At 42.3% G+C, this 25,399-nt stretch overlaps 1 protein-coding gene across 1 annotated transcript in view; it reads right to left on the reverse strand.

The window, feature by feature from the left end:
* Positions 1-25,399, reverse strand: part of EXOC4 (exocyst complex component 4) — a 743,049-nt gene that overhangs the window by 62,120 nt on the left and 655,530 nt on the right. The window contains exon 15 of the mRNA XM_015073047.3: positions 9,340-9,481. Within this exon, the coding sequence (XP_014928533.2) occupies positions 9,340-9,481 (142 nt within the window). The remainder of the gene's footprint in view (positions 1-9,339; positions 9,482-25,399) is intronic.

The raw sequence follows: 25,399 nt of genomic DNA on the forward strand, positions 1-25,399 counted from the left end.
ATGACCTGAGCCGAAGTCGGACGCTTAACCGATTGAGCCACCCAGGCACCCCTAAGATTCCTTTCAAAGACTGGATTATACACATACTGTGAAAAGCACTGTATCTTTCAATGGATATTACTATAGTGAAAATGAGAGGCAGAGGTCACAGAGCTCTAAAGAGCAGGCTTTGGAATGAGACTACTTTGGTTTCAATTCCCAATTCAAACATGTTCTAGCTGTGTGATTCTGGGCAAGTTACTTTCTCGGTTTCCTTGTCTAGATGATGCCCACACCTACCTCATAAGGTGCTCGGAGGAGCTGGTGAACATAAAGCGTACAGCACAGGCCTGGCACAAAGCAAGTGCATAGTAAGTGTTGGCTATCATTGCTATTATCATATTTATTATTATTCATCTATTACTTAAGTAAAATGCCGAAATAAACCTGCTTATTTAAAAATAAAATTGTGCTCGGCCTTGGGAATGTGCGACATGATTTATGCCCTTAAACACTCCCTAGCCTAGTCGGGCAGACTGAGGAAAAAAAAAAAAAAGAGAGAGACAGAGACCAAAAGAAGGCAGCGTCTCACTCAGAAGCACATGTATCCATGTGCCATGGAAACCTGCCATGGAGCGTCAGGAAAGGTTCACAACAGGAGGTGATACTTAAGTAAGAAAGATGATCTGAATGAGCTTGAGGAAGGAGTGCATTCCTCTGTTGACATGGCCTGATCACTCTGACCATGCACAGTTCTTAGGGTCTTTTTGGTAGTTACTGGTAACTGCCAAAGAAGTCTGAGATGGGTCAAGACTGGCCACTCCATAACCTTTGTGTTAAGCTGTAATGAAAGCAGGTTTCAGTCCAAATAATTCTACCACACATATAGGCGTTTCTTAAAAAACCAAAACCAAAACCTTCCATCCGTTGGCAGGCACAGTTCGAACAGTCTTTCCTATAAGCTCAGTGAAGTCCTAATTATTGTTTTAGGTGCTCTGTCTGATCGTACCACGGGAGGTTCAGAGTCAAAATTCTGGTACCCTTATAGTCTGCATTAAGTAATAGGAAATACTCCTAAACAAATGGCTGCAAAAGCCTTGGGCCTTATCCGTAATGCTGGATCTTTAGGCTTGGCTTTCATCTTTCTTTTTTAAAGTAAGGTTTACTGAGAAATAATGTATCAACAGTAAAAAATCACCCTTTTTAGTGTATTTTGTAGTGTAGTTTTGACAAATCTACACAGTTGTACAATCGCCACTATGATCAAGTTATAGAACAACAGCATCACTCCTAGAATTCCCATGAGCCCCTCTGCAGTCAACCCCTACCCATACTCCAAGGCTCTGGCAACCACTGACCTATCTATGCTTCCTTCCTATAGTTCTGTCTTGTCCAGAGTGCCATATAAATGGAATCATAGAGTATGCAGCTTTCGGAGTTTGGCTTCTTGTGGTCAGCCTGAGGCATCTGTGATTTATCCACTTTATTGTTCATTCCTTATGACTGCTGAGCAGATCTCCACCGTATGGAGGTACCACAATTTAACCATTCGCCTGTTGACATCTGGACTGTTTCTACTCTGGGGTGATATCACAAAATGCTGCTTCAGGTACGGGATTTTGGGTAAATACAAATTTTCATTTCCAATGGGTAAGTACTAGAATCGCTGGGTCATGTAGATAAGTATATTTTAATTTTATAAGAAACTGCCAAACTGGGGCGCCTGGGTGGCTTGGTCGGTTAAGCGTCCGACTTCGGCTCAGGTCATGATCTCACGGTCCGTGGGTTCGAGCCCCGCATCGGGCTCTGTGCTGACAGCTCAGAGCCTGGAGCCTGTTTCACATCCTGTGTCTCCCTCTCTTTCTGCCCCTCCCCTGTTCATGCTCTGTCTCTCTCTGTCTCAAAAATAAATAAACGTTAAAAAAAAAATTAAAAAAAAAAAAAAAAGAAACTGCCAAACTATTTTCCAAAGGTGCTATGCCATTTCGCTTTCCTACCAGCAGCGTACGAGAGTTCCAGACGCTGAGCATCCGCACCAGCACCTACTGTCGCCAGTTTTTAAAAAGATTTTAGCTTTACTGAGGTATAACTGATCTATAATACTGTGAGACGTTGTAAGTACACGTCATGATTTGATATACACATTCCTTGTGGAAGGCTTTCCTCAGTCTGGTTAATGAACATGTCCATCACATATTTATTCTTTTTTTTTTTTTTTTAATAACAATGAGAACATTTAAGTTCTACTTTTAGCATCTTAACAAATTTCAATTATACAATACAGTGTCATCAACCATAGTCACCATGTTTTAAATTAGATTCTCGGGCCTTATTCAAACCTTATAGCTAAAGGTTTGTACCTTTACCAACCTCTATTTCCCCTAATCCCAGCCACAACTTTCCTATTCTGTTTCTATGACTTTGACTTTTTTTTTTTCAATTCTGCATATAAGTGCCACCATGCAGTATTTGTCTTTGTCACACTTAGTTCACTCTGCATAAAGCCTTCAGTGTTTGTTAGTTTAAAAAAAAATTAATAAAACACATCCTAATAGATGTGTACAGTGATATCTCATTGTGATTTTAAATTTTCAGTTTCCTAATGACTAATGATGTTGGGCATATTTTCATGTGCTTGCCTGCCATCCATATACCTTTGTGCTCATAATTCTTGCCCAACTTTTTTAATGGGTTGTTTTGGGTGTTCTTTATATGTTCTGGATACAACTCCTTTATTAGATATGCATTTTACAAATATTTTATCTCACTCTTTGGCTTGTCTTTTCATTTTAGTGATGTCTTTTTAAGAATGGTTTTTGGGGCGCCTGGGTGGCTCAGTCGGTTAAGTGTCTGACTTCCGCTCAGGTCATGATCTCGCGGTCCGTGAGTTCGAGCCCCGCGTCGGGCTCTGTGCTGACAGCTCAGAGCCTGGAGACTGTTTCAGATTCTGTGTCTCCCTCTCTCTGACCCTTCCCTGTTCATGCTCTGTCTCTCTCTGTCTCAAAAATAAACGTTAAAAAAAATTTTAAAAAAATGGTTTTCAATTTTGATGGACTTCAATTTATCATTTTTTTCTTTTTGGATGGTGTTTTTCGGGTCCTATGTAATAAATCTTGGCCTACACAAAGTCACAGAATTTCTTTCCCTATGTTTTCTTCTAGAAGTTTTATAGTTTTAGGTTTTATAATTTTGTATAGGATGTGATGTATTCTTATAACCTGCTCATGCAGGGGAATCTAAGTATCTTGACTATCAGTTCAGTTTCATTATCAGTGGTGATCTAATAGCTGCATCAACTAATGACTAATTTCGCCAACAAAAATTTATACTGGCATTCATCTGCTAATTGGCAAGGTGTATAGTGTTATCAAGATACTAGTAACTGCACTGGTTGCAGTGCCCTCCGGAAGGTGACCCTTCTGATAGAATGAAAGTTGACCAATCTGGGGTGGGATTCATGACTAGGGAAATTGATGGCTACTGTGGTTGACATTTAAACTGAGCAGCTCTTAGCTGAAAATAAGATCAAGCCATCAGTGCTAAGGTATTTTTACAGTAAATTACAGATGACATAACTCTAGCAATGGAAGACTCTGGACAAAGGCATGAGGGTGTGAATGAAGGTTGGTTTTGAGGAATGACAAGTGGTTCCTTTTGGTATGCAGAGATCACATATGAAGACAGGGGCATGAGGTGAGCCTGGGGACATGGGTAGGTCATTCAGCTTTGGAGGCCATCTAAGGATTCTGGGTTTCATCTGAGAATGGCTTCTAGGGAGCCTTAGGAGGTGGGAGCCTTAGGATTTTAAAAGGTGGAATGATAGAATCAGATACAAGCTTTGGCAAGATCACTCTAGCACAGTATAACGGGTGGGCTGATGGTGAAGAATGGGAGCAACTGAAAGGAGAGAGACTGCTTGGGACATTCTCCTGAATTGGAGGGGAGCGCTTCTAAGATCCTGAAGTGAGTGGCAGAAGAGAGAAGTAAGACGGCTTTAAGGTACGATCTTCCTCTCCCCCAGTGATTAGAGGTGAAAAAGAAAACAGTCGCTGGCCAATGTCAAATTCAAAAAGTGTTTTCTTTGGATTCTGGCATGTTGTTGCTGACCTTAACACGACCTTGGCATTAAGGTTTTCTGCAAATATTGCTGATTACACAGCAGGGTGGTTGATTTTCAGAAAGTGCACACTCAGGATCCCAACAGTGACAGGCGATTGCTGTTGAACCCACTTAGAGCCCTCCTGATGGCGGGAGAAATCAGCCGATAAAGGTGACATTCTTGGCATCTTGGACTCAAATGGCAACTTAATTTTCTTCTTCTAAAGTTCAAATAGGAAAAAAAAACACCACCTCAACAATTTTAAATGGTCTCACCATGTCTTTCATTTCTTGGGGGTGTCATTTGCCTTAGGCTTCAAACTGTGGAAAGGGGCTGATTATTGGTTAAATGTGACCGAAAGTGACGCAGGTAAAATGTCAAATGCTCTTTGGACGGGTCCTTAAATGCAGAACCTACTGGATTTGAGAACACTTTCTGGCTTGAACTTTAACATGTTACAGAAAAATACAGGCTACGGATATAAAAAAAATTTGGTGAAAAAGACACACTTGGGCGTTTAAAATTGTTCTGGACTTCTTGCTAGCATTTTCCATACTTTTTTTTCCCTGTTAATTTCTGTGGTGCTATCTTATTTCAGTGGCTTCTGGGGTAAAAGTACCAGAGACAGTACCTAACCAGGCACTTCTTCATTGCACCAGCTCCTGAGTGACAGGGCCTGAGTTCTAATTCTCTTGTATGGCAGGATGGGAACAAAACAAACACTAGCAGATTCTGGTGACAAGGGTGATGCTGGGCATGCATCTCTGTACTTCTTAGACAGCATATGGTGAAAACAGAGTCTCCAAACCAATTCATTTTCTTGAAAGGGCAACAGGTTTTGGTTGGAGAAATAGCACGTGTTTTATCGAGGCTTGATTTCAAACCAGCTAATTCGCAAGAAGCATTCAGGTTTTTATTGAGCACCTAATATGTAGCAGGACTGTTCCAGGTTCTGGAGCCACAGGAATGAACAAGGCACACCTGATTCCTGCCTTCTGGGAGCCGAGAGTCTCTTCCACGGTCACGCGCTGTGGATATCCAGAGCGCTCAGCAGTCTCCTTATTTCAGCATTATTATAGGACCGTGTACGGATCCTATACGTACGGCTTATTGATACAGTGTCATCAACCGTATAAACAGATGCACACAAAAATGCACATTCCTGTGACAAGGAATGAATGAAGTGTGTCCACATTCATTATCTGAGCCATCCATGGAGCTTTCTGCCTAGCGTCATCTACCATACTTTCAAAGGGACAAAGACAATATGGAGCACATTCATAAGAAAGCAACCTGAATGCTGAAACCATGTTATAAGATGAAGGAGTTTAACTTTGAGAAAATAAACATGTTTAGTGCTCTGAGTGAAAGTCAAGGAAAGAGAATTCTGCATCCAGGACTCTAAAACTCGGTCCTTTTTGTTCTTCATGCTTACAATGACCTTTTTCTGTTTTTAAACGAATGTTGAAGGAGATAGAGCAATGGGCAGTTTCTTGTAGAGTTAACAAATAATGACTAAAATATGTTCAGCATTAAGAATAGTACTGTCATGATGTACCAAAATAAAAAGGACAGACTAGAGGTTGAGGATTTAAAAGACTTCCTCAAATGTGTTGAAAATCTCCCACTTGGAATTAACTATAGGACAAGCAGCTAATTCTGAATGTGGAAGACGCTGTGCTCCCAACACAATCACTAGCATAAATTCCAGGAGCTGTGATAGTAATTAATTTGATGTTCCCTTGCTTTTCTGTGCAACCCGGGTAACAGAGGCATAAGAATGTTACTGTTTTTTGTTTTGGTTTTTGTTTTGTCTATTGCATTTATCTATTCATAGAAACCACCCGATTTATTTCACTGTCAGCCTGTAAATAAATAGAAAACAAATCTACAAACTATCGTAAAACAAGTCAGAAAACACAGAGGAAGAGCCTTTCTTTCTGGACAGCTGCAAGTGAGAAACAAAATTGGAAATAATGCTGGGTAAAACATTTCAAATCTGCAATGCTTCTTCTCTTACTCCACTCACAAGGTGCTCATAAGCAATTAAGAAGTAACTCACTGGACAAGATAATGAAGAATGAAAAAAGCAGGAGACATACAAAAGAAATGACATCCACAATACATTATCAATTTGGCTTTGCCTGAGCACACCTGAAGATATCCAAGTTCTTCTTTTTTTTTTAATGTTTATTTATTTTTGAGAGAGAGAGAGACAGACAGAGTATGAGTGGGGGAGGAGCAGAGAAAGAGGGAGATGTGGGGGAGGAGCAGAGAGAGAGGGAGACACAGAATCCAAAGCAGGCTCCAGGCTCCGAGCTGTCAGCACAGAGCCTGATGCAGGGCTCGAACCCACGAACCGTGACATCATGACCTGAGTCGAAGTTGGACGCTTAACCAACTGAGCCACCCAGCACCCTAAAGGTATCCAAGTTCTAACTGGAGTCCAAACATGTGATGAACCAAAATCCTATTTACATTTTTTTTTTAACATGTATTCATATTTGAGAGTGAGAGAGACAGAGCATGAGCAAGGGAGGGACAGAGAGAGGGAGTCACAGAATCTGAAGCAGGCTCCAGGCTCCGAGCTGTCAGCACAGGGCCCGATGCAGGGCTCGAACTCACGGACTGCGAGATCATGACCTGAGCTGAAGTCGGACACCCAACCGACTGAGCCACCCAGGCGCCCCCTCCCCCCATTTTTTAAAAAAACATTTATTCATTTTTGAGAGTGAGAGAGACAGAGCATGAGCGAGGGAGGGACAGACAGAGGGAGTCTATTTACATTTTTAAAAACTTAATATAGTACAGACTCCAAACGAGAAAGCAAAATACTCCATAAACTTTAATAACGTCTCATGGTAATATAGAAGAAAATGTATCACCCTTTCTGATGTAATGTATATAGTCTCTGATCTTGAGTTTTCTGATCCTGAAGTCCCAAAAGTCTCTATCCAACTATCTGACATTGCTACCTAGAGGTCTAGGAAGCATCTCAAACTGAACGTTTCCAAGACGGAAGTCTTGGCTTCCACCCCTCTCTCAACCTTTCTCCTCCCTTCAGACTTTCTCACCTCAGTTAGTTAATGGCCCTGGCATCCACATAATTACTCTCACCCCAAAGCTGGTGGTTTTCCTTGAGTCCCCTCTTTCACTGCCACCAGCCCCTGCGCCCGACCCGGTTGATCAACACATTTCATCAGCTCTACCTTTGGGATATATCTCAAACCAACCCTTGGCACACCTCCACCTGTTACTCTGGTGCTCGTAACTGGTCTCAATGGTCGCTATGCTTCCATTCATATTTCTTCCTATCATCCCTTTTCCAAACAACAGTTAAGGTGCTCTTTTAAAAACGTAAATGCGGGGGGAGGGCGCCTTGGTGGCTCAGTCGGTTAAGAGTCTGATTCTTGGTTTTGGCTCAGGCCGTGATCTCATGGTTTGTGAGTTCGAGTCCCACGTGGGGCTCCACAGCTGGCAGCCCAGAGCCTGCTTGGGATTCTCTCTCTGCCTCTCTCTCTGCCTCTCCCCTGCTCATACTGTTGCTGTCTCTCTCAAAATAAATAAATAAAGACTTTAAAAAAGGTAAATGGATGAAAGAATGAATGAATGAATGAAGTTCTGTCCCTTGTCTACAACCCTTCTATGACTTCTTAATGCACTTAAAATAAAATCTGAACTATTTACTTGGTCTGAGGGTCGCTACAATGTGCCAGGCTTGGTGACCACACATGGTCAGGCTCCAGCCCGCCTCTCTATGTATCCCTTCCACTCCTCCCACCTCCTTGGTCATAGGGCTATGGTTATACCGGACCCCTCTCCATTCCTCAGCACTGCCAAGCTCGATTTTCTCAGGACCTTGGAGTGTTGCCCTCTCTGTCTGAAATTCTTTTCTCCTAGGGCTTTGTACAGATGGCTCCTTCTTGTCATCCTGTCAGTTTTCTCTGACCACACTATTAAAAAACAAAAAACCAAAAAAGCCAATCCCCCTTTGTAGTCAAACCCAGCTACTCTCTGCACTGTCCAGTATGACAGCACTAGCCATGTGTGGCTATCAAGCACTTGAAATGTGACCAGTCTGAATGTCAAGGTGCTTTAAGTGTAAAATATGCAAATTTAAAAGGCTTAGTACACAAAAAGGCAAAATAGCTCATCAATAATTTTCAGGTTAGTTACATGCTGAAATGATAATATTTGTGATACACTGGTTTAGATAAAATAGATTATAATTTATGTCTCTCTCTACTATTTCAAATGTGACTATTAGAAAATTTTAATTATCTATGTGGTTTGAACATATAGCTCACTTTACATTTTTGTTGGCTAGCATTGCTTGATTCCATTATGCTATTTTATTTTGTTTGTTGCACTTTTCAGAAATCATCTTTTTTGTTCACTCATTGGCCATATTCCCCCATTATAATGTAGCTCCATGAGAGCAGGAACCTTGAGTGTTTTTTTCATTGCCGTATCCCAATTTCTAGAACACTGCCCGGCACAAAGAGGGCACTCGGTAAATGTTTACTGAATGAGCAAACGATTGAAAACTTCCCAGTCTTTTCTTTCTACCATTTCCATAGTTGTGATAAGAGAGGCCAGCAAACCTAAGAATGTTCTACACTGCAGGGGAAGGAAAGAGTCCAAGAATATGGGGTGCCATATTCAAAGATGTTTGAAACTTTTCTCCTCAGTTATTATCTAACATAATCTCCTCCTGGGCTTTAAGTTCTTGTAGGAAGGGCCCATGGTTCTTGCGTCCATACCCTTCCTTACTGATTAGCAGAGTATGTCGGTAAAAATATCAGTGACAATAAAGTTACCATAATCGCAGAGCTACCACACTTGAGCCCTTATTTTGTGGCCGGCATTGTACTTATTATTTATTATTTCATTTATAAAGTCTCTAAGTGAGGAATTATTGTTGTGTTTTTAAGATGAGAAAACAGGACTAGTAAAGGTCATTAACTGACTTAAGATGGACTAGTTAGCTGGTAGGGACATTCAAATCCACATTATGCTGATGTCACAAGCCATGCAAACACTGAATCACCACGCTGACGATACAGCACATGCTGAAAAACTTTTACCGTGACTGATTAACACTAAAAATCACATTCAGTGTAAAAAAAAAAAAGAAAAAAAAAAGGACAGCATCAAAACTCAGAATCAAAAGTTGTGGTGACACTCCCCAGAAAGCAGCAAGCGATTTATGAGCCACTGTGCATTCAAAGAGCAAAGCCCCGGGCTTGGCTGTGTCGTACCTGACTTCCAGGTGTAGGACCAGCAAGCAGCGGTCAGCCATATCCTGGAAAGATCTGGCAAGTTCGCTCAGAGTCTGCATGATCTGCTCCGACACTGGGGGAAGATCCATGTTCACGTGGCTCTCTTGAGCAGGAGACAGCACTGAAAGAAGTGAGGAGAAAACACCAGTCACTGCACTAGGCGCCCACAGATTTGGTTGAAGCGATGTACTATTTTGTTGTTCATCGTGTTTTGACCAATTTGGCTAATGTCAGTGTTGGCAGCATGAGACGTCCAAGACATGACAGCCTACCTCTGTACTCGATTCAACACCGATCGTCTGCAATCAACTCACAGAATTATAGAACAGAAACTCAGAGCTGGAAGTGACTTTAATCGTCATCTGGCCCAACCATGTGGTCTCTGCTTGTGTCCCTTGTACATCTTCAAGTGGCTGTTGCGCTTCCGGTTGTATTACTCACACAAATGTTTACGAAAGAAAATTCGATACCTTTTAAGGCAGCCTACTTCATCTCTGAAGGATTTGACCATCTATATCTAGCCGTTATCTGTTGCCGTTAATTTCTTTTTTTTAAGTTTGTTTATTTTGAGAGAGAGAGAGAGAGAGAGAGCACGCACATGCACACATGTGTACACAAGCGAGTGAAAGAGAGAGTGGGAAAGACAGAGAATCCCAAGCAGGCTCTGCGCTGTCAGCCGTTAGTGCAGAGCCTGACGTAGGGCTTGAAGTCACGATGCTGAGATCATGACGTGAGCTGAAACCAAGAGTCGGATGCTTAACCAGCTGAGCCACCCAGGCGCCCCTGTTGCCATTCAATTCTAATCACTGGCTCTGATCCTACCAACTTTGCAATCATTGCCCTATATGCTGGTACTTCAAGTATTGAAGATATCCCCTCTTTTGGCTTCCCTGAAGTCTTCCCCTTCCCAGGCTAACTGTCCCCAGTTTTTCAGGTATTCCTCAACTAATCAGATTGAATTATTTTATAATTCTCATAATTTGCTAACAAAAACATTCTGTCCCTTGAAATGTGTAGTAAATACTACAGTAGGTCTGACCTTTCTAGAGAGAATGATCAGCCCCCCTGTTCTGGATGCTATGCTGCTTGCACGTAAGCCCGAAATCTTCTTGGGGGGGGGGTGGGGGTTAGGCAGAGCACGCTGTATTCTACTTTAACTTGTACAGAGCTTATAATCAGTTAAAAGCCCCAAAAGGTCTTTGTGGAAAATCTGAGAAAGCTACCTTCTGTATCCCTATCAAGTAATTGACAAAATTTAACAGCAAAAGTGCGAACCACATTTGTGTCTAGACTTCTGCTGCATATCCCGTTACCCACAGTTTCTCAAAGATCACCAGCAATTAACTTGGCAATTTCATTGAGGAGTTCTTAGTTCTCTAGAGTTTCCAAGACTGGCTTTGAATCCTGTCTCCACTACTTACTTATTATGTGACTGAGAGCTAAATCCTTAAATTATGTCTGCCTCAGTTTCTCGCTGTCAAATGGAGATAATAGTACCTATGACATGGGGTTTTGGGGGGGGCATTAAATGGGCCATTGTAGGTAAGACACATAGAAGAACAGCATGTCAATCCCCCTTAAAATTATACAAATAATAAGCAATTATCATTATTCATTGGCATGTGACTTGTCCAGGTTAAGAGTCTTAAGCTTAATTATAGCAACAAGGTACTTAAAAGGTAATCCCATCTTGAAATTCCGTTACTGGTATTTTTTTGCTTTTCCATCTGAAAATTCTTCTCTCTGTCAGAGGACGCAGTATCTTTTGGAAGAAAGGCTCCTGGGATCTAGGGCACGTAAGATTTGGCAAAGCATCACTGACTAACTCAGGAGGGGTTTGCCTCACAGGGTAGAGTCACATCTGACTACAGCGGTGTCTGCAGTCACAGCCTTTCACAGCTGCATCTGTTTCTGGACTTTGCTAAGCCCAGAGAAGGACCCAGAGAGACAGTCCAGCTTCATAAGGCCAAGATCTCCTCTGGGGAACCAGCCTTTAATACATGGCAAAGATTAAACAAAAAACAAACAAACAAACAAACAAACAAATTCAGGCCAAGGGATCTGATCTGTAAGGAAGAAGGAAATGCACTGAAATAGTCTTCGCATTACTCCCAGCCCTGGCGTCGTTCAAGATGCTCACCACCTCGATCTGTAGGAATGGACACGTGGCATGGTGCCGCCTCTCTCAGGTTAACACTGCTCATGCTGTACGATTGCGAGGTGAGATCACTGCCTTCATAATGTTTTCATTTGGCAGACTGGATGACAGTGACTACGAGTAACACTTTTCTAATACTTCAAAGCATGTTAGGGCTTTTGAGTCCCTGGACTCCACTGCCGAATGACGGTCAGTTCCTGTGGTTTGAGAGCTCTTTAAGTGCCAACGATAAGGTGCAGAAATCAGACCCCGAAGAAATCAGACGCCCGGCTTGAGGTCCAGAGTTATACCGATCTCCTAAACTCCACCAAAGGCATTCTAGACAAATTCCACCAAGGAAGTTAAATTAAAAAAAGAATCCAAGTAGAGTAAGTTAATGGAAGAGAAACAGTCCAGATAAAACTTGGAATGAGGGAGGTAAAAAGGAGTTTAAAAAAGCAGCACATTGTACATTTCACTTGACTGTAATCTACAACAAAAACATAACATTTTAGTAAAGGAGCATGAAAAATCACAGCCCAGAGTTCTACTGAAAAGCTGGCCTCTGAATTCCTGAGGGCTTACTGAAATTTGTGAAGTTTTCTTAACAGGAAGGAATAGACTGAGGCAAAAACTGCTGAGCACGGCAAACAAATACCACACAAAACAAGGAACACTCTCTTAAATGTCCAGTGGAAATCTACAAACAAGCAGTGCTGACGGAATTGCCTTGGGATATAGTCAAGATAGAAGGCTACTGGACAGACACAAACGGACACATCCTTTTAGAGGCTATGTGGTTATAGATCTTGGGGATTGTTCTTCATATCAGCAAAGCCCACATATACTAGACTTTAAAAATGTTAGCACTTGCTCATTTAATTAAAATATACACTTTGAGCTGTTTTGCTAATACTAGGGAGGGGTCGCATCAGATCATTCGTCCTATTCCATTCCTCTTACAACCATTGTATAAAAGCAGGCATCTTTGAGACTCCTAGCTAACTAATTGTGGCAATGTAACTGTGGCTTTCTGTACTCAATTGATTGCTCTATATGAGGATGCTGACACTTGCTCTCTAGGGCAGACACTGCTTGGTTAGGTGAACCAACACATATTTCCAATTCTCCCCTGCTCACTCTGCAAGACTCCAGAAACCTAAATGCTTGCATTCCGAGCCTTGTTTGTAGCTAGAGGAGGCCATGTGTCACCATTTGCCCAATGACCTTCAAACAGACTCTTCAGTGGCAGCTTGATCTAATCCTGGACCAATTCTGCAACCCATCTTTTGATGGGGAAACAAAAGTACGGGTCGTTGCCGCAAAAAAATTTCTGGATCTTCATCTCAAGAACACCTTCCATGCCCCTTGTCCTTCCTCTGCCAGTGCTTGGTTTGGCTCTTTCCTGTTCTCGGCAGCCTTCCCAAATTTGTGCTGCTGGTTTGTCCTTCCTATTCTCTCCTCACCCCTCTCTTAAGGACCTCAGATTCTCATTAAGACTTCAAAGGAATCGTCAACACGTGCTTTCTCTGTGGTCTTGCCTCTTCTATTAACTTTTCCATGTGTCATAATCCTTCTGCCTTCACCACATTATTACATCGCTATTCAGATGATATCCTAATTGCCAAATCCAATGGGTGCTTTTCAGTCCTAATTTCAGAAAGGTTCTCTGCTACGTTCAATTTTTCTTCAATTTATGTTCTCTTTTGGCTTAGATGGCACCCTACACCCCTGGATGTACTTTTACGTCTCTGACATTGTTTTCATTGTCTCCTTCCCTGGATCCTCTCCCTGTAGCCCACCCACGAGTGCTGGTGTTCCCAGGCCTTTTTTCTCTATTCATTTCCCTTACTTGTCATTCTGTATGTTCTCTCTGAGTGAGCTCATCCATTTTCATAGTTTTTGCTATTACCTAGGGACTGGTGACTCCTAAACTTCATGTGATCAAGTGTGTGCAGGCTAGCTTTACCTGTGTACATCCCACAGGCATCTCAAATGCAGTGTGTCCAAAACTAAGCTCATTATCTATCTTTGGCATTTACTCTTTACCCTGAATTCCCTTTCCATCGGGGGTGTGGCAATCTAGGAATCTCAGCTGCAAACCTGAGAGTGATTTTTGAGCCCTCCTTTCCCTCACTCTCCTCGGCAAAGGCTAATTTCTGCAAATTCCATTTCCTGTCTCTTAACAGCTTAAAAAAAATTTTTTTTAATGTTTATTTTCGAAAGACAGAGAGAGATAGAGCATGAGCAGGGGTGGGGCAGAGAGAGAGGGAGGGAGACACAGAATCTGAAGCAGGCTCCAGGCTCTGAGCTGTCAGCACAGACCCTGATGTGGGGCTCGAACTCATGAGCCATGAGATCGTGACCCGAGCCAAAGTTGGACGCTTAACTGACCGAGCCACCCAGGCACCCTTGTCTCTTAATATCTTTTGTCTTTTCTGGATCTGTTGTGATTTTCTTGGTTTAGCCCTCACCTCTTCCATGAACTACCACAATAGTAGGCTTCATGCCTGGCCTCTACCTTAATTCAGCCCTCCATATTTAGCTCGCTAAATATGAGTTAGAGAAGTAGAGTTATTTATCTAAAACACAAATTAGACTTTGTCACCTTCTTGTAAAAATAACATCAGTGTTTCCCATTGCTGATATGTTGAAGTCCAAGCTCCTTAAACAACTAGGCTTTCCATGGTTTTTGGTTTCTGTCCAACACTTTAGTTTTTCTCCATCTTTCACCATTTTCTCCTTCCTCGCCAATTTATCTCCCTTCCTTCCCATCCTGGCCCTTTAATCTGACATCTTTTGAAAGCAAGTTCCCAAAACATATCTCGCTGTTTTCAGGATTCTATACCTTCCAGGGCTCTTAATCCCCTTTCTAAACTATTCGTGCTTTCTGGCTCAGGAAGTGTTTCCTGACTCTCCAGGCAGGGTCACTGGCTCCTCTGGGGGTTTTCTTTCCACATAATTCTACTACAGTAGTTATCATATTCCACTGGCATTATCTGTTTATCAGTATGTCCCCCTAACAGATCATTAACTCCTTCAGGGCAGAGATTATCTATATATCTATATCTATCTATATCTGCTGGAGGCATGGCAGGAGCTCAATCAGTGCTTTTTTAATTAAACAGAACAAGTGATTTAATTGACCAACGTGACAGGACAAAGAATTCACATAATAACAGACTGATAAAAATCAGGAAAGAGAAGGCAGAGCTTGCCACTTACAATTATAACTTCTTCCTTCGTTTCTTGAGTATATTTTGGGGGCTGAGTGGGGATATGGAAATAGCTCATTATAACTGGTGTCCTGGGCTATTCAGGAATCTTGCAGAAGCACAGGCTAAAGGCTTTCTGGTCAATTCCTACCGCCCAAGCACTCTCCTTATAAATTGTGTTGCCGTTAGAAGTCACTTTAATTTCCACCTTGTGGCAGCCAAGACTTGGGGGTCCTCTCTTTTTGACTGACTTAAAGTCCCCGGCATATCAAATAACCAGCATCTTTCAAGGAAAGCCAACATGCTGTCATGGAGGGGCAATCAGCCTAGGACATTAGGATGTCTCAAGTGGTTCCACATCCTAATATTAACCAGACTGAAATGTGTTTAAGTCTTAAAATTAGTCAAAATTGGACTCATTCAGACCCAGAAGAGCATCTGTTTTCAAGGATGCAGCTGCTCCACTTTCAATGGCAACTTACTGTGACTTCTTTAATTGATTCATGTGAGGATGTCCTTGTGCATCTGCAATATTATCTAAAATTGCCACAATATTAGCTTAGACCGGTATCAGCTGTCGCGAAAGTGATAAATTTGAAAAGGGAAAGATGGTTATCATGGCAGGAAAAGAAAGGTTAACTCTGTGAATCCCAGCTTTTCAGAAGATGGTTAAAAGACAATGAAGAATGATCCCATGAGATCTAATGGCTGGAAAACATTTTAGAAGATCAAATTTTGGTACAATCGTTATTTCTGACTCCCCTTGCTATTTGTATGGCAAAATGACAGACACCACAGAATGACGTCTGCTTGAACCCAGAATAAATTTACTTAATTTCTAATCTTCAGTTTCCCTGTTTAGAAAACTGTGGTAATAGCATCTTCCTCCCTCCCAGAGCAATGGGTTATTAGGTTCTGTAAATAATTTTGAGATCCTTTGATGTTGTTACCTGGCTGACATTTTTAAAAAATAAAAAAATAGGACTGCTGATTAGGGCTGTGACATTAAGGACTGATGAGGCTCACGGAGTCAAAGGGGGCTGTGACAGGAGACCCCCCACCTAACTCTCCCCTCTCCTTAAATGCCTGAGGGATGTGCTACTGTGGAGCCCAACCCTGGGGTAGGATTTAAAGGCGTCAGACACTATGACGTTGTGGTTCCAAGCTGGACCGTCAATGACAATGGGAGCTAGCTCTGTCCTCAGTCTTCTCAATTTTTCTGTGCCACCATCCCTACTTTTTATTCATTCCCTTGAATTATTTGCAAGCCTATACAAGCTAACCGTCTCCCTACCCCCGTGTTTTGTACACAGTAGTCACTTTATAAGTGTTTGTTAAGTACGTCACTTACGTGTTTGTGAAACCTACTGGCTTCTGGAAGCATAGGTGATCTTCGCGAACTGAAGGATCCACCGTCTTATTCGCGTCTAATTTGAATCTTCTCAGGACAGCGATGTCCTTTCTTTCATGAAACTAACGTTTCATGGTGACTCTTTTTCATCATTCATTCTTTTTCCTGAAACACATTTTTAACCCCTCGCTATTCTTTGCCAGTCCTAGCTTCTGCCACTGTGATCAAATAATTTATTTTGTCACTCCTTGCCACCCACTGAACAATCCAGAACCTAGTTTGAAGTTCTTTTGCTACATTTTTGTATAAGAGCAGGCCTTATCTAAGAATCACGTTTGGTAGGTTCTCTTCATTTTGCTTCCTATTTCAAGAGCAATGGTTCTTTTAAAATAATAACTAGTTCTTTTCGGTCCAGATTTCCCTAGAAGATTTGGGGGTGAACAAATAAAGTCAGTTGATTTTAAAAACCAAAATGTTGACTCGGATTGTTCCTTGGCCTATAGAATTCCAACGGCAAGGGATAGCGATGTAGACGTTATTCAGATTAGACCATGTACATGCATCCATGTGTATAACCAACTCTGGAAATACAGCCTACTCTGTGAGACGTAACACCCAACCAATGAATTCTTTTACAGCTAATAGCTATGCGGCACGAATGCCAACCCTTTTCACCGCTGCTTCCAGAAGGAAGCTCTCTTTTGTCTACTCTTACAGGGGAAGAAGGACAAATGGAAGCAATTTTTTCCCCCCTCAAGTTGGGGTGGGAAAAAAATGGAAGGAATGCATTACCGGGAAGGGAAAAAGAGATCAAGAATGGAGGAACTAGAGCACAAAGTGATTGTGTCCTATTTATATTTGCTTTTCTAGGGTCTAATCACCTAACTGAGAACGCTGATGGTTAAAAAAAAAATGTTTCAAGTGGGTACAGGAGGCGAAGACCTACTTTCCGTTCCGTGCTACTGTTATTTAAATGATGATGTGTTACACCTTTTCTCCTGTTAGTCATAGACTTACGGACAACATAACTTCGTGTTCTTTGGAACATCCCTCTGTCACCCCTCTCTTTCCCCTCTGAAATGTCTTATATTACCCTAACTGGAGGCAGTAATGCTTTGGGGAAGAAAAGGCATGCTTGTCCTACTTATCACCCAGCCTAACGACACAGATGTTCAGTAACATTTATGTAAGAATGTGTTATTATAAGGCAAAAATAAAATAAAACAAAGCCCAAAGAGCAAACTTTCATAAAGAGCTCAGTTTTTTTTGCCTTTTTTTTTATTATATGAAATTTATTGCCAAATTAGTTTCCATACAACACCCAGTGAAGAGCTCAGTTTGAAGGATGCTGCTTAAGAGTAATTTTCATCTCTATGAAACCATACTCTTTCGTCCTGCTTCCCAGAGGGACAGAATTCATCCTCTCACTTTTTATTACCCCTAGAACAACAGTTCTTAACCACTGTCAGCCTCACTTTCCTCATGTGTCTCCTCAGAGAGTTGTTGTGACGACCAAATGCAGAATGTGGCCCCTCGCACAGCACTTGCCACAAAGTTAGGGACCTCCTTCTTCTTCTTCTGGCCTTCAGCACTGCTCACCTCACGCTGTATTTGCCTAGAGAGAGAGTCCCTGGTAGCTTGTGAGGTCTGTGAGAACAGAAGCAGTAACTTCCTTCTCCTTCTCACAGACCATGGCTCTTCCTTAAACTGGGCAACAATGCCTGTTGAATGGAATCTTCACGCTAAGGACAAATCAGAGAATTTCGTATCTTCTTCTTTTCGTTGAATCTCCACAATGCCTTTCAACCTAATGTGAAAGCTTATTCGCTTGGAACATTTTCCATTTTAGGGTAAGAAAGGCTAGGAGCGACACTGAAGAATTATTCCAAATACTGACCTATGGAGGGAAAACAAGGGCGATTCGTGTAGGGCTCATTGCAAAGGGCAAAACAAAAATGAGAACCAAGATAAAAAAAAGGACAGTTGTTCTCTTAGGCTACCACAGGATAAGAGGCCGATTCTGAGCCAACAGGTTTAAGCCACACACTGCAGTTCTGTAGAGGGAAGATCACATCTTCTGCTACTCACAAAACGGCGCTTGATGGTAACAGGCCTGAGCAAGCCCCAGGTCATCCAAGGCCATTAGCTGGAGACTCCTCCTTCTATACAAGGCAAACCAGCACAGACACACTGGTTTTTACGCCTTGTGAGTGACAGTACAGACCTTACTCCCCTTCGGTCCTGGGGGGGAAACATGAAGATTGATTTTTCCTTTATTCCAAATAATCCTCCCTGAGGCCTGGTAAAAACCTAATCATCGACTCAAAAGGCGTGTGGTGTGGCCAATTCAGCTCCTGCCGGATATGAAAGAGAAATGGAGGAAAAGCTAATGAACAGCTCCCGTCCTTGCTGCTGAAAGGCACTATTGTGGGACTCTATTAGATTTCCGCGGACTTTGTGAGCCTTTTGTATTTTGTAAAACCCTGCATCAAAAAGCATCTTGAGGTGTTAACAAATACTTAGGCAGATATTTTACGTGAATAAGCAACCCAGATGTAAGTTTCAAGAGAATTTCAGAGGCCAAAATATTATGTGGCAAAGAGATAACATTTAGTCATGTCTCAATGGGATCCTTCCGGCTTTAGCATTTGTAAATCTTCCAAAGAGCCTTTGGAGATGGCTTGTTCACAGCGTAAATCAGAAACATGAGGTCCATCTACAGATAGTGAAACCAAACCACACAGAAAGCAAGCACGCTGCCCGAGACGACACTGGTAAGCAGGGGCCACAGATGAAGACAGAGATGAAGGGGTTAAAGGGAACATCCTGCACTGGGTCTCTCTTGCACTGGACTTCTCCCAGGGGCCTTTTCTTCAGGACTTTCCTATTCAGGCAGCTACATCATCCATATATTTGGACTGGAGTTGAAAAGTAATCATTATCTTCTTGACCTACAGCAGATACAACTTCGCTTTTATCTCTGCATCCCGGTAAAAGGAGGGTCAGGTACCTACCTCACAGGAGTCTGATGATTAGATGAGAAAATATAGGGGCACCTGGGTGGCTCAGTCGGTTAAGCATCTGACTTCGGCTCAGGTCATGATCTCACGGTTTGTGAGTTCGAGCCCCGCATCGGACTCTGTGCTGACAGCTCAGAGCCTCGAGCCTGCTTTGGCTTCTGTGTCTCCCTCTCTCTCCGCCCCTCCCCTGCTCGTGCTCTTTCTCTCTCTCTCAAAAATAAAATAAACATTAAAAAAATTTTTTTAAATGAGAAAATCTACAAAGGCTTAGAATAGTATTTGACACACAAGCGCTTAATATACGGCAATTGCTATTACCATCACAATGACTACTGTTACTTATTCAAACAATGATGTACTGACTGAATAAATAACAACAACCCAGGTTCCTTCTCCTTCGTCCGTCGCTTTCGGTCGGCTTTGGAACAATCAGAGTAGCTTTACACAGCGAACGGCAAAACCCTCACGAACTACTGTTAGCGTAGAACAAAGCAGGTAGAATCGTAGATGTGCTGCTCACTCTGATCCTATTGCTGTGAGGACAACACACAGGCAACTGACATATCCGGAAGACAGAGTTGTCCCTGCCACCGAGCACACAGACAGTCACGGAGACCAGCTGTGGAGTTGGTGACGGCTCCCTCTGAGGCTGCAAGTAACAAATACAGGGAGGACGCACTTGCTAACACATGGTGCCGGATCTGCCGGTGTGAATCCTGCTGAGAGAATTTCTCCTTAGTGAGGACAAGTGTGGCCACTTCTCCAGTCCACAGTCAAGATGACAGTTAACCAAGTCCCCCCCCTTGTACTCTCTCTTGTGTCAGACATTCCCTCTGCAGGCTAAAGGGATGAGCTGGTGCCACACACCTACTGACGAATGCCTTGTGAAGGTTAATAATATGCAGCCCTATTTCTGTCTTTCTACATTAGTAACACATGAATACTGTTCTCACATGCATTCTGGCCTTGCCATATAATCCCTAGGATAATTAACGGTTCATATAGATGCTTCCAGAATCAGCTTTCCTAAATATCAAAACGTTCATAATCTGTTTTTTTAATGTATTTTTTATTTATTCTTGAGAGAGAGAGAGAGAGAGAGAGAGAGAGTAGGGAAGGGACAGAGAGAGAATCCCCAGCAGGCTCAGTGCTGACAGCAGAGAGCCCGATATGGGGCTGGAACTCACGAAGCATGACGTCATGACTGGAACCGAAGTCAGACGTGTGACTGAGCTACCCAGGAACCCCTATACTCTGTTTTATGGCCAGTTAAGGGTAAGCTACATAGAGCAGCAATCATTTACCTATCTGGCAACTATGTGATCTGGGGATATGTATTACCTCACTCAAAATCAAAGTAACTTTCTTTCTCTAAGTAAAAGGACCTGAGTGTTCTCATATTAACTATGAACCCCATTTTTCTACCTATAACATTTCTCTGGGAATGAGCAAGTTTAGGCTCAGCAAGTAGTGGCTAAATTCTGACTCAACCACTTACTAAGTGAATAACCTTGGGCAAAATCGTGAAGACCTTGAACTGGAGCGGTGACAGTTTCAGCCTCTGAGAGTCATCATAAGAACTCGGCATATGTAACGCACGTAGAGCATTTAGGACAATGCAGGGCACACAGTAAGTGCTTACTAAATCTCAGTTATTGTTGTCGGACCTCTTGGTGGGAACCCTGGAGACTGAAACTCCGAGACTTATTTCCTTCCTCATCCAAACACCTTGCAAGACACCGGAGAGCTGTGGGCTTAGTTGTTCACGCAGCTGATGGACAGAAAGAAAACGCTGTAGTAAGACATTTACAGGTGTAAACTCATGACATTCTGACCTTAAAATGAGGAATGACAAAAGTAAGAGAACACTAGAATTCTGGCAATGTTCAAAGCAGCGGAGGCAAACAGCAGAAAAAGGGACTAAAAGTGGCAGGTTTAAATTTTACCTTTTAATCTACAAAGTGAGGAGACTGACTTTCTCCAGAGTTGTCAATTCAATAAAGGAGGCGGCATTTCAGGCAGACATGAGGAAGTGGAGCTTGGCGGGAAAGCAAGGAATGAGACTCAGAAGCAGCTTGGGAGGAGATGAGGAGATACAGTCGTGTTTCTCACATTCCTTTGAGGGAGGAATGACGGGATCTTTCTTTTCAAGGAAAGGATGTCTGTAGCGTTTGGTTCTTCAGCAAAGCGAACTTAGGCGTTATCTTAGGAATTCAAAAGGATATTCAACAAAGCCTGGAAATTGTGTTTTTGGGAGAGCAGGTCTGCCTTACTCAAACAGGGCTTTGTAAGGTCAAATTTGTATTCTGAATCAGCGTTTACTTCACGGTCACAGATGGTTTTCACCCGGCCAAAGGTGCTATGAGGAGAGACAGGAGAAAAAGTGCACCCGGGTGTGTGTGCATGGGGCACGGCGATGGGAGGAGTGATCATGAATCTATATACAGCCATAACATTTGGGTCTGAAGTGATCAAAATTGTTATTTTCACAATAAGAGTATTATAAATTATTTCATTATGTACGTAAAGACACTGACGAGTCAGGTCTTCTATGAAAGCTTCAAACAGCTGAACTGGGCTTATTTTGAAAAGATGTGTGTGTTTTTAAATGTTTATTTATTTTTGAGAGAAACAGAGAGGGAGCAGGGGAGGGGCCGAGAGAGGAGACAGAATCCCAAGCAGACTCTGCATTGTTAGCACAGAGGCTGACGTGGGGTTTGAACTCACAAACTGGGAGATCCTGACCTGAGCCGAAACCGAGTTGGAAACTCAACCAACTGAGCCACCCAGACGCTCCTGTGTGTGTGTGTGTGTGTGTGTGTGTGTGTGTGTGTGTGTGTGAATTTACTACCATTGGAGACTTGCTACTTCGTTTTTTCTTGGGAATATGTTTGTCTTGATATTACCCTAGATTCCATCCATTGTAGAAAGTGAGAGGAGATAATACACCTGTGCCCTTGTCTGTTGTCAGCTTGGCATCATCCCCCACCCTTCCCTGGAAGCTCAGGAACCGTATTTTCCAACTCTGTGCCGGCAGGGTTTTGGGTTTAGATCCCACCAGCAAGAGGCACTCCCCGAAGCTGTGGAAGGCACAGAGAGAGGGAAGGCACGATCCTCCCCTTGCAGTGGAGGAAAGATGCCCAGGCAGATGGCGCATAAGAGGACTGCAGATGCTCCAGGAGAGCTCTGGTGACAGCTGCTTCCTCGCGGCAGCTGGTGACACCTCCTGGCACATCTCCTGTATTTCCTCATTTCCTGCAAGCCGGCAGCTATTTTCCTTGTCTTTGCTTCCTTCCCACTGTTTTCTAAGCTTTTTGAGCAATTTTAAAAACATCTCATTCCTTCTATTAAGTTCCCTCTTGCTTGAAATACCTAAAGTGGCTTCTGTTGTCCTGGGTCTAGATGATTAAATCGAACCTTCTACTCCCGAGATCCTCCTGAGCTAGGGCACCTCAGATCTGAGCACATCTGGAGCAGTACAGAGTGGGATGAAGAGTCACTAGGAATCCCTGGGCTCCCCTTTCACGGACGCTTGTGACCTCTAAGGCGACGATGTCCTGAATGTGCTCAGCGGGGCTGCTGGCCTCCCGATCCCCATTCTCCTGGTTTTGTGTCCCGGCCACCTCAATCACAACAGCTCCACTTCCATTTGTTACCTTTAAGATCTGGCAGTAAAAATCTGCTAAAAGAGCCATTTGCAAACCACTGCCCTTGAAGAGGAGGATTTGGTCACGAGCAAACCACTTCCCACTACACTCCAGCCTTCAGATACCGGCCAAAGCGGGGATAAAAGTCAAACGTTTAAATTATGGAAAACTCCTAAAGACTGAGAATGAATGGCACGAAAGTCTATATACATACTGACTTGAAAACAAGTGACCAGCTTTCTCTTTCTTATCTTAGCTACATGAATTCTAGTGTCTTTAAAAAGAATGCGTTTACTAAGTACCGAACAGATTATGAATTGCTCTCATCTTGAAGAGCACATGCCAAGACTCCCTTGCAAAGGAGACTCAACCTTTCCTTTGGAAAATGTTTCACGGAACCAATGACCAGTCTAATTTTTCAGAAAAGTGTACCGTGGGCTTCTCTATTATTTTCTAATGAAATCCCAGGTGAAAGATGGAGATCACCACAAAGCTGGCTTCTTAGGGAGGTTAGGAGCTAGCTTCGATTTGGAGCTGTTTATCAACAATTACATAAAAAGCTTTAGCTTAATACTGAATTTATCTTCCAAAACAACCCCATGTTTGTTAGAGCACACTAAGCGTGTGACAACTTCCACGCTCCACATTTTGGATCACTGGCCCTTCGACAGTCACGAAATTTAGAAGGAACCACGTATTGGTCGCTAAAAGCTTTGATCTCTTTGTTCTTAGGCTCATCCATCAGAAAATTCATTTTTAAAGAGTAGGTACTCATCAATTTCTCTGCTGGACTAAGTAGAATTTTATTTTCAGAGGAACAATAAAATGATATTGGTAAATCTTGATTTGAGACACAAGATCTAAACTGAAAATATATTCGTATTCATTTGGAAATGAAATATCCACACTGGGATTATGGTAAAACTTGGTCTCTGCCTACTAATTTTACGGATATACGCATAGTGCCCCTGTTTCCTCCACTATACATCCTGTTCAGTCTCTTCCCGTGGCCCTTGGGCAGTGAGGACATTTTTTTTCTTCTCGTGAACCCACAGTGGCTCCTGCCTCTCCCCACATTTCTTTCTAGGTGCTACCAATCATGTTGGTTCTTGGGATTATGGCAAAACTTTAGTCTGCAGCTTCTAGAATTTCTTCAGATTTCACTGTTCTGAGAACAGGAATATCTGCTATAATCCAGTGTTAAGTCGTCTTTTACATGTTCTACATTTTCTCGCAAATTTCCTGAATAACCCAAGATAATCATTTGAATTGCACTTAAAAAAAGCCACGAGTCACCTGATGCTTTCCTCACGCTTATTTCTTACTATGACTCGTCTTCTATCTTTTCATTTGAAAACCAGTTCCCTTTTTAAACAAAAGAGAAGAAGTAGAGTGACTCTGCCTTCTTATTAACACTACCTTCACCACTTCAGCAATTCTGGACCCATCCATTTCCTGTTCTTTCTGTGCCTAAACACAGCTAAATTTTATTGTCTTCGGCATCTCTGATGACCATCCAGTGGTTCTGGGTATTGGCCACCCTGACACTTTACCTAAGGCTTACATTTTCTGTGCTTACTATGTACTCATTCTTCTTTCATTCTTGTATCCTTCCATGTGGGCTCCTCAAAGAGCTTGAGAGATGCTAGGCAGCAGTGTGGAGATTAAAAGTCTAGACTGGAAGCAAACTGGGTAAGTTCCAATTCTGGCCCACCACTGACTGCTTAATAGCTCTGTGTCCTTGGGTAAGTTGTTTTACCTCTCTGTGTCTCAGTTTCCCAGGATGTAAAAATAGAGATAATCATGGTATTTACTTCATGGGAGTATTATGAGGATTAAATGAGAGAGAGAGAGAGAGACAGAGAGAGAGACAGAGAGAGAGAGAGAGAGAGAGAGAGAGAGAGAGAATGTGTGGCTGTTAAAAAATATACACTATCATAGAATAAGTATGATATTTCTTGTCGAAATTACTTAGCCTTCTATGGTGCAAATTTTATGTTGCATCATCTCCCACAAACATGAACTATATTCTCTTTCAGAGGTTCTAATCATGGGATCACAGCAATATTTTTCTAAACGTCTGAAAATTTAACTTTCTGAAAATGATACATCTAGCCATGCCTGGTGTTTACTTTGCTGTGTGAACTCCAATATGATATGGTAACATTCTCCAAAGACTAATACAACTTTCACTTTCCCGCTGATTCCTCCTTTCGGTCAGAATTAAGCACAGGATACTGAGTCTCCACATTTTTTCCCCTCTTGGGAAGAAAAATCATTCAAAAGACAACTCAAGAACTTCTCATCCTATCTTAGCTCAATTAGACTTCAGGAAACGACCTGAAACCTCTCATCACTGCTGCTACCATGTCAGTTTCATCGTCATAACAAGAAAGCACCATTCACAGCCTGTATTTCACTGAGTGGTCAGTAGTATACTTTCATAACAATATCAACTGCTTCTACAGAACTCACAATAAACACAGAGGAATGTCTACATAGCTTGAATTTCCTGTCGTGCTACAAATGGTCCATTTTACACCTGGCCATTATTTTAGGTGAAAGCATTGCATATACAACAAAGATGTTGATAAGTAACTGCGAAGTCAGTAGTAGAGTCAATTCTCAATGAAATCTGCACAGGATCCCATATTTTAATTTTATGTATT

This window comes from Acinonyx jubatus, chromosome A2, assembly GCF_027475565.1.
Source record: "Acinonyx jubatus isolate Ajub_Pintada_27869175 chromosome A2, VMU_Ajub_asm_v1.0, whole genome shotgun sequence".
In the NCBI taxonomy this organism is placed as follows: domain Eukaryota; kingdom Metazoa; phylum Chordata; class Mammalia; order Carnivora; family Felidae; genus Acinonyx; species Acinonyx jubatus.